The sequence below is a fragment of the Filicampus tigris genome, chromosome 8, assembly GCF_054856515.1.
Source record: "Filicampus tigris isolate MCC_2025a chromosome 8, RoL_Ftig_1.0, whole genome shotgun sequence".
Taxonomy (NCBI): domain Eukaryota; kingdom Metazoa; phylum Chordata; class Actinopteri; order Syngnathiformes; family Syngnathidae; genus Filicampus; species Filicampus tigris.
In genome coordinates, this window is record NC_141224.1 from 25,548,199 (window position 1) to 25,558,648 (window position 10,450).

Here is a 10,450-nt window from a genome sequence, read left to right on the forward strand (position 1 = left end):
CAAGATCTAATTGAGGCAATGTTCATTCACAGCAGAGATGAGTCAACACCAACTCATACCATAATTGGTGAAATAGTCCAAAGTGCTGAGTAAATTAAGAACTCATGGGGCAGGGGTGGGTGTGGGGGGTGGGGGCAACTAAAGACCCTGAGAAATGCCTAATGCAAGGTTATTAAAAGATTATCTTAACCATGTTGTATTCCAACATAGCCTTTGTTTGTTACTATTTGGACCCTTAATAGGCTCAGAATGAGTACACAACATATACTGCAAACATTTCACATTGTTTGCATGTTAAGTACTGGGTTCTTGGCACTTGACATGCATATTTAGATGGTTAAGCACACAGCTCCAAGAATTACTTTTATCAGGCTTCATACTCTCAAATAAGAAGAAATGTGTTAAGAAATTCTTCAACAATTTGGATCACTGCCTGAATGAGTACAATGAAGCGTCATCCCTCTCCTGTTATTAATGATGTGTGTCCTATTAGCCTCATTTTTGTCTTTCGTGTCACCAACCTACAAAATCCAACAGAAAGCAGTACTCAGTCTTCAAAGTTACCTTTGGAGGTAGATAGGTGGGGTTTACCAAAACAATGTAGTCACGGATCTGTCATCGGGCGCATGTCTCCCTCTAGTGGCGAGTTTGTCCATCACGGAGACTCAAAAACAACGTTTAAGACCGCTATTATGAATGCACAATATAATTTTATACACAAATACTTAGTATAATTTTATTTCAATTTAATAAGGCTGAAAGGTATTGCAGAAACACAAAGCCACAAGTACTTGAACGAAACAAAACAAAAGCACAAAGAGCATTAAATTATCCCCAACACAAGTTAATATTGTTCAACAATATGGCAGTATTTCTGGTTAAAACAACAGAAATTCAACAAACAATTTGTAAATAAAATAAAATAAAATAAAATAAAATAAAATAAGGGAGGCACGGTGGTCGACTGGTTAGCACGTCCGCCTCACAGTTCAGAGGTCGTGGGTTCGATCCTGGCTCCGGCCTCCCTGTGTGGAGTTTGCATATTCTCCCCGTGCCTGCGTGGGTTTTCTCCGGGTACTCCGGTTTCCTCCCACATTCCAAAAACACGCATGGTAAGTTGATTGGACTCTCTAAATTGCCCCTAGGTGTGATTGTGAGTGCGGATGTTTGTCTCTGTGTGCCCTGCGATTGGCTGGCAACCAATTCAGGGTGTCCCCCGCCTACTGCCCGAAGACAGCTGGGATAGGCTCCAGCACGCCCCCCGGCCCTTGCGAGGATAAGCGGTATCGATAATGGATGGATGGAAAATAAAATAAAATACCGATCAAACATACACTCAACACAAATATAAACGCAACAGTTTTGTTTTTGCTCCCATTTTTTATGAGATGAACTCAAAGGTTTAAAAGTTTTTCCACATACACAATATCAGCATTTCTCTCAAATATTGTTCACAAACCAGTCTAGGCTAGGTTCACACCGCAGGTCTTAATGCTCAATTCGGATTTTTTTGTGTAAGCGTTCATATAACATTATAAATGCGACCTCGGTCTTGTCTGCTGTATGAACACGTGTCGTCAAAGTGGCCCGCATGCGCAGAAGATGAGACGCCGTCACACCCGACGTTGTGTGGAAGTAAATGTTTGCTTAGTTTGTCTCCTTCGAGTGTCCGTAACAGAAAGATGGCAGCGAAACGTGGTAGCCTCCTGTAGGGGAGGCAAGCCCTATGTAATATAATTTTTTTTCAAATGTACATTGATGTGATAGAACTTTATTTAGCATATTATTGAAATTAATAGTGGTTTTTCAAAATTAATGAACACTGAAAATCAGAATATTCTAAACCTTGCCTCTTTAATGACAAACGTTAACAATAAAATTGTGGAGGTCTATGTGCTGTTGCTCTGTCTCTTGTGGTCTATGATCTGTCTCTTCAGAGTGTGGTCAGGAACCAGGTCTGACTCTTTCACATCTTTGTTTCCACAACCCACCACAGGGCAGCTGGAGGGCACAAAAAAAAAACGTTCTTAGCAGTACAGCAGCAAATACAGGGTATAGCTTACCTCCATAAGAGCATAGAAATGTCTATAAACTAGAAGCTGCATGGAATGATTACGACACTACATTACTGTCAGGTTCACACCAAGTGAGACATTAGTAAACAACACACACAATGAGGAGAGAAGACACTTGACACAATATTGTCTTTTTACTTGCAAGGAGAGCGCAGGGAAGTGTACTACGATTACAGTTCCTAAAACCCTCTGCCTGGCTACTGCGCCTCCTACTTTTTATTTTTCTTTGGCGTCCCTGATTACAAAGGTGTTCCAGCTCTAAGGGAAATGGTAGCGAAAGCAGCTGGAACACTCTGAACTTGTTTTGTCTATGTGTGTATGTGGGGGGAGGTGGGGAGGGGTGTGTGTGTGGGGGTGAGCGTGTGTGAGCCTTTATCATAAATATGTGGAAGCAAAGCACACCAAGCAAGTTGGGCCTAGATATGGAAAAAGCTAAAGCTAAACCCACAAGCTAATAAAGCTAACAAGCCTAATCATGAAAAATCTAACACATGAATCATTACATACATTATTATTCTTACATTCCCAGACTTTTTTTAATATAGTATAAAGCTAAACCTACAAAGCTAATGAAGCTAACAAACCTAATCATGAAAAATCGAACATGAATACATTATTATTCTTACAATTACAAAACCTTCCATTACGAAATGACAACAGTGAAATATAAAAAGAAATTGATCATCTTACCGGCACTTCTTGTTCTGATTACGTCTTGTTTCAATGAGGATTCTAATAGGTTTTTCGTCATAGTGATGGTTACACTTCTTATTCTTCACAGGGTTGACCATGTTTTCCTGGAGTAGATGCATACATATAGTATCACGTTAAACACGGAATTTTGCCAGTACACTCACTAGACACTTCTTAGGTACACCTGCACAATCTCACAATGGGACTTCATTGATTCTTACCGGTAGTTAGGATTTGTTCAAAGTATTTGGGTTTCTTTTAATTAGCATGAGGGGCAAAATATTAAATGGTAGAACCCTGAAACACGATCTGAGAAACACTTAAGCTTTAAGCAGAGTATTTAATTCTGTTTTAATACCAGCATAGAAGCCACGTGTATGTCACAAAGTCGTCAACTCTCGATATGCTAAACAAGTACCCTCTGTACACAAATCACTTTGCGCAAATGCATGAAAAATTTGTGGAAAATTGGTGTTCACGTCAATAGACTGGGTAGACACCTAATAATGGTACAGGGGGCAGAAGTTCTTTTGTGAAGTCAGTGGGAAACCATGAGAAAGATACCAGCTAAGTTGAAAAAAAAAAGTTTTAAATGGATGTGTGTCAAGAGTTATTTTTGTGGCTGTGGTACTGTGGAACTTTTCATGAGGTGCTGATGATATTATTAGTAGACAAAATACTGTATGCTAGTTGAAGATGGGTGTTGTCTAGTAAGGGTGAAAGGCAAGGAGAGTACCTGGGTGAGAGGGCAAGTGAAGATGACCTGTGTCTGCGTTACAGCTACGTCCTCGTCAAGCTCCTCGATGTCCCTTGATTCTTGGCTGGCTGAAAACATAACACCCACACACATGCCATTTAACTATCTATTTTTGACAAGGTAACAGGAGAAAAGCAACCTTATCAGCAAAAGAAAATAGCATATCCCGCAAAGGCAGTGGGCAATTAATTTTGCAAAGTAACCTTATTAGCCAACATGCTAACATCAACTTTGTCTATATTATTTTTTAAGTATTCAGAAAAGCGTATTGTTTCAATAAATTGCTAAGACTGTAGGTATGGTATGCATTGTTATGGGAAATAATTTTTTTTCAACAAAATTATATGCAGTCAATTAAAGAGACACTGGGATGAGCTTAACATTGGAACTTATATAATAGGTTTGCATGTAAAAATGACATCAGTACCAACGTTTCCCCCCCAAAAGACTCTGTAGTGATTTAAGGTCTTTTTTTGTTATTAGATTTACGAAAAATTTCCACGGCCCTTTTTGGGGCGTGGCTTATGTTATGTTTTCGATCCCAGCGGTCTACGTCACGCGAGGAAGGCAGGCGTGGTAATATTGCTCGGTTAGACAGTTCTGTTGTCTAAAACGGCGACCGATCACCACCAAAATGCAAATGCACATTACTACTCTTGCCCACTTCAACCTGTTAAAGTATAAAAGTGTTCTGCACAATAGTTTGGATTTATTGACATAAAACGCGATCTCATCATGATCATCTCCACAAAATCAAAAATACCGTGGTGATTGCTCCTCCACATTCACAAGCTGAAGCGGACAAGAGCATGAATGCGCACACGAACCCCGACTGGTTATATTTCGGACATTTAGTGACGCTAAACTCGTGTCTCAGGAGGAAGAGAGACGGCGGCTTGCAGCAGCAGCAGGCAGATTGGAGCCCCCGCTTCCCTTCCTGTCTAAAGGTAAAATTGGGACGGCTAACAGCAACAACTACTAGCTTACTGTCCACCCAGCGTGTGGAGGTGAAGATGAGCCTGTGTCTTTATGTCGCCTCGCAAGCAGTCGCGTGCGGTGTCCCTGCTTACTTGCTTGTAGCCGCAACCTTCTGCCCGAGTGAAGCGGCGTGAGAGTGACAAAAGCCCTCATCGAACAGCGAATGAAAAGTTCCAGCAAGACTGACTGCACAGCCGAGTGTGGCCGCATTGGAACGTGCCATTTCGGCTGTTACCTTCCAAAGTGGACGGCGCGTTGTAAGTCAAAAAACTGGGGGCATTTCTCATCCAAATAAATGTGCACGTCTACTCATTCCCACTTCAGTCTCTGTAAATATCCTGACTGGTGTTTAATGCCTCGCCCGTCCTAACCGTGATCAGCAAAGAAGCATTTTTTTTTTAAAGCAAAGAAACAGTGTTTTTTTTGTTTTTTTTTCAAGCAAAGAAGCAGTATGCTCTGGTCCCAGCCTAAATCTATGTAGCTCTGCTGACTTCCACATTTCTTCATTCTCATTAAATCAGCCACAGAGAGGTTAATTCTTTTGATGTGTTGAAGTGGGCATTAGTAGATGATGTCCACATAAATTTTGGTGCCAATTGATCACCGTTTGTGGACGTTATAAGCAATGAAAGTACAATGATTTCCAACGGAGAGTTTGTAATCGGTACCCCCCGTGACTCCGGCCGAACAAGGATAGAACAGTAGGGGGCACGGCCATTGTTCTCATTATCAAGGGGCGTTAATCATGGAGTAACTTATTTCCTAAGTTCTACCAAATTTATTGATAAAATAGAAAATGACAAGTCTTTTCATTTTCCTGATCAAAAAATATATAAAATGAACTTGTTAGTGAAAACGTGGCCATTCCGGCCCCACTGTCCCTTTAAATTAAAGCTTTACACTTTAAAAATTATAATATTGATTCTGTGCACCAGCCAACAACTCATATTCCAACGTTCCTAGTCAGGACTCCCAAATATATAGATAAGTGGCAAGTATAATATTAGTTATAAATTTGTCTGGTCCGTCATCCGTCAGCAGCCAGGGTACCCGTCCGTCAGTCGTCAATTCATCAATCTGCCATTTTACGAACCGTATCGTAATCGTCAGTTGGTCAGTCCGTCAGTGAATTAAGTCAGTTAGTCCGTCGCCGCATTAAAGCGGAGTGTAGCAAACTTTGAACAGCAAAATAGCAGACAATTTAAGTGTCTGGAGAGAAAATTATACACATAATAATGCGTAATGCTACACACACACAGCTAAACAGGACTGAAGCTGGAAATGAATTACAATACATTGCGGCGAATGTCAGCTGGGAAGAGAGGCCTAGAAGATTAAAAGTATGTTAATATAGTATATTGAACATTTATAATTTCACTAATGTTACTGGTTTGTTTTTACAATGTAGTCCTGAGTTTTGACTTGACATCTGAACAATAAATGTTCTCCAAATTACAGTAGATTGTTTTTTTGTGTGTGGTTTTTTTAATCAATTTAGCTTTGCAAAGGGTGTGTACAACCCATTCAGAAATGTAACTGAAATTTATATTTGAAATTGCCCAAACGAAAATGTTTCTAGACAAAAAAATACAGTTTGCTGCTATTCATAATGAGGATTTAAGAAATAAAAAAGGTTTAATTATATAAAAAAGGAAACCAATGGTTCATTTGTTATGTTGTCATATTTTTATTGTCTGATGAAACCCTTGCTTCAGGTCTCTGGGATTGACCCGCCAAAAATTGCTCGTCAAAATGATAAATTATAAAGTTGCTCCTCAAATGAAGTCATTGATTTCTTCTCCTCAAAGAAAAAGTGTTATTTCAAGCCTTGAATGCTTAAAAATATAAAAAAGGCAACTGCCAAAAGAAGGCTTTGGTGATTCAGCAAGACATCTATGCATCCATTTTCTGTAGTGCTTGTCCTCATTAGCATTGCAGGTGAGCTACAACCTGTTCCAACAGGTGCGCTACAACCTGTTCCAGCTGACTTTGAGCCAGGGGTGGGATAAACCATAGACTGGTCGTTCTAACTACTTTGAACATATTTAGCTTTCTCAAGGCTACCGCAAACACAATATACGGTAGTTAAGACAGCTAAATTAAGTGCATGAAGAAAAACCTAAAAAGAATATAAAATGTATGGCATGATCAAATATCTCCTTATTCCCAGTGTACGGGGAAACAAAAGGAATTGATGCAATAAACCTGACTGCAAATGACTACACAGCAGCTTCAGAAAATGACCAAGAGCACAAACAATGCTAAGGGATGTTTGCTCTGTCTATAGACACTAAACTTGAATAAATATGATTTAATAGGAGCGTAATAAGGACAACCGCAAAGAATATTAAAGCAGCAGAGTGAGAGGCAAACATTCACATCCAAATAAAAGAGGGGGAGTTGTCTTTTTTTTTAATTAGCCTCAAGAACCAGCTGACCACCATCTGTAGAGTTGTACCAAGCATATTTGTACCTTGGTTGCGAGAGCTCTTGATGCTTTCCTTAAACGCAACAATTTTCTGGTGAGTCTGCAGATCTGAGACAGATAGTTGGGCAATTTTTTCTGTGAAGTTCTCCTTCACTCTTGAGGAGATAGTAAACAAGGCCTCTTGTTGCTGTGCAGTCACCTGCAAAAAGAAAACACTTTAGTTCACCTTCACCAAGAGTTTGTGCAATGGTTTTACCTAGGCAAATGATAATTTTTCCAGACTTTATCAAGCATCTTCAAGTTTAACTGTTTGTCTAGAATGAGCATTATCACCTCTGCTGTGGCTCGTTGTACAGTGTCAACAAAGCACTCAATTTCTCGGTCCAGCTTTGCACATTCCAACATGAGGGCCTCCATCTCGCTGACCCCAGAGTGCCCTTCTCCATCTGCGTACACGACATGAGAGGTGGACATAATCATCAGATCATTTCAAGCATGGTTGTACAAACTGGTTTTGTACAAAACGTAGTTGGTTGTCTTTAGGGAGCCGGCTACCGCATAAATGTTGAACTGTTAGGGGTGTAAGTGTACCCTTACAGAAAATCCTGGTTAAATGTGTACTCTGGTTTTAAGGATGATTTGGTACACATTTTGTACAGTGAGGAAACAAAATGCAAAAGTTATTGTATTTTGTGTAAACTGGAACACAGTTAAAGAGGAAGTCAACGCAAACATATTTTTTTCAAAAATATGTTCTATGCAAGCCCACTAGTTGAAACAGGGCATTCTGATAAATATTGTGTTTGTGGAATAAGTGTTAATCCACTCGGGCGGCCATTTTGTCTTCTGTCGACTGAAAATGACATCACAACTGCTCACAATGACCAATTATGGCTCAAGATTCAGAAAACAGGTCAGCCGTGATTGGAAGAAACATATCATCCATCGCTACTTCACATAGATGAATATTATCAATTATTAATACAACCCCAATTCTAATGAAGTTGGGACGATGTGTTAAACATAAATAAAAACAGAATACAATGATTCGCAAATCATGAATAATCTATATTTAATTTAATGTACGACAAAGACAAGATTTTTAAACGTTATTGTTTTAGCAAATAATGTTTACCTTAACTTACAAAATAGTTGAACAGTTTAAGGACAATGTTCCTTAACGTACAGTTGCAATAAATCATCTACGGTCCATAAGATCATCAAAAGGTTCAGAGAGTCTGGAGAAGTCACTGCATGTAAGCGGCAAATGGCAATGCCAAAAAAAAACACTGAATGCCTGTGACCTTCAACCCCTCAGACGGCAATTCAACAAAAAAACAGACAATTAATAAGTTAACGATATCATCACATGGGGGCAATGGCATGGATAACATACACATCTGTGAAGGCACCATTAATGCTGAAATGTACATACAGGTTTTGAGAAACATATGCTGCCATCCAAGCAATGACTTTTTCATGGACACCCCTGCTTATTTCAGTAGGACAATGCCAAACCACATTCTGCACGTTTTACAACATCGTGGCTTCGTAGTAAAAGAGTGCGGTTATTAGAGTGTCCTGCCTGCAGTCCAGACCTGTCTCCCATTGAAAATATGTGGCACATTATGGATCATAAAATACGACAATGGAGACCTTGACTGTTGAACAGCTGAAGCTGTAATCAACCAAGAATGGAAGAGAATTCCACCTACAAAGCTTCAATTAGTGTCCCCAGTTTCCAAACGTTAATTGAATGTTGTCAAAAGAAAAGGTGATGTAACACAGTGGTTAACGTGACCCTATCCCAGCAGCATTTTGGAATGTGTTGTAGCCATAAAAATACCAAGTTAATGATTATTTGCTAAAAGCAATGAATCTTAAATATCTTGTCTTTGTGGTATATTCAATGAAATATATATTAAACATGATTCACAAATCATTGTATTGTTTTTATTTAAAAGTAAATCAACCCAAACATTTTTTTCAAGAATATGTTCTGTGCAAGCCCACTAGTTGAAACAAGACATTCGGATAAATATTGCGTTTGAGGAATAAGAGTTAATCCACCCGTTTTTAGTCATCTCTGGGGGCGGCCATTTTGTCACTTCTGTAGACTGAAAATGACATCACAACTGCTCAGGCTCAGGTACTGACCAATCACGGCTCACCAGCTGTTTTCTGAAGCTGAGGGGGGGATTTTGCTGCTTAACTCATATTCCACAAACGCAATATTAATCAGAATGCCGTGTTTCAACTAGTGGGCCTGCTGGAGCAAATTCTTGAAAAAAAATGTGTTTGGTTGATTGTGTCTTTAACGCAATGTCCCAACTTAATTGGAATTGGGTTTAAGCAGAAGAAGTTGCATCTGTGACTACAAGTCTCACAGGTCTCGTTTTTATATGAATTGCTGTTTGAAGCAATTGAATTAAACAATGAATGGCATTTTAAAGCTACTTCAAACGTGGAGGCTAAACAAAGATACAGTTTCTGCATGTTGTTACCCTGGTCCTCCATCAGGTCCAAGGCCACGGAGGTGACGATGTCCATTCCCGTGGCGAGGTCAGCCTGACACGCTTTCAGGCTAGACACAGTGCTGTGCACCGCGCTCAGACTTTGATACATGCTTGCAACGCTCCGAGATCAACACTTGACGCTAGCAGCACGTTAGTGTAGCACGCTGACGCTAACTGAATACGCCAAGGCTATAATGTAATTAGTTTAATTTCGAAAATGTGAAATTATTTTATCAGCATCAAAGTCTCTGTATCAAACACCGCGGAAAAGCGACACGTCAGGACAGGACGTCTACTTCCGGGTCCCGTTTTGTGTTTCAAAGGGCGCGTTCGGACATTTACACCGTGCACTACACTGGCAGTTGTGCTGTTCGGAGAGCCGTACTAGGAGAGGTAGAGTGCGCTGAGCTTCCATTAATTTCCGGACGCAGCCTATGTTCTAAACCCATCCAAGGCACTGGTTTTATTCTGTGGAGAGAAACTAGCTAACAGTTGCATGAAGCAAGTACATCTGCAGCGCCATCTTAAGACGAAACATGGATGTCACGTTAGTAAGCCACCGACTTTTTTTCTTAATTCAGATCATCTCAAAATGTGATGAGGAAGGCGTCTACAACATCAGCCAAAGCCTGGAAGCCATTCATTATCGCTGAAGACCTGCTCCTTCCAGTGGCTGTAGTGCTGGCTGAGACTATATGCTGGACAAAAACGCAGCATATAAATTAAAAGACTGTGCCATTGTCAAATGACTCAGTTTGCCGCACGGGTGGATACAATCGGGACAGACATTGTCGAACAAGTCGAGGGAAAACTTAGTGATACATTTTCACTTCAGATGGATGACTCCACCGATGTCAGTGGAAATGACTTGTGGCATTTGTGAGGTATACATTTATGAACATATTCTATTCTGCAAAAGTTTGAAGGGGGATACAACTGGGGAGGAAATATTCGGTGTTGCCTGTGCCGTTTCCTCAGAAAACCTTGCGCTGGAGATCTTGCC

At 40.1% G+C, this 10,450-nt stretch overlaps 1 protein-coding gene across 1 annotated transcript; it reads right to left on the minus strand.

The window, feature by feature from the left end:
• Positions 1–722: 722 nt before the first annotated feature.
• nsmce2 (NSE2 SUMO ligase component of SMC5/6 complex) lies at positions 723–9,980 on the minus strand. The gene is made up of 6 exons (XM_086037887.1): positions 9,436–9,980; positions 7,265–7,377; positions 6,977–7,130; positions 3,505–3,593; positions 2,766–2,872; positions 723–2,001 (listed from the first exon to the last, which is right to left on the minus strand). Exons 1-6 carry the CDS (start codon positions 9,554–9,556, stop codon positions 1,890–1,892), a joined length of 696 nt encoding a protein of 231 aa, XP_085894013.1. The 5' UTR covers positions 9,557–9,980; the 3' UTR covers positions 723–1,889.
• Positions 9,981–10,450: the final 470 nt, after the last annotated feature.

Coding starts and splice junctions, on each gene's coding strand:
- nsmce2 (XM_086037887.1), bottom strand. CDS start 9,556: ATGTATCAAAGTCTGAGCGCGGTGCACAGCACTGTGTCTAGCCTGAAA. Junction 3,594..6,976: donor CAAGAGCTCTCGCAACCAAG/GTACAAATATGC, acceptor TTATGTTTTCAG/CCAGCCAAGAATCAAGGGAC. Junction 2,873..3,504: donor TCACTTGCCCTCTCACCCAG/GTACTCTCCTTG, acceptor CATCTACTCCAG/GAAAACATGGTCAACCCTGT.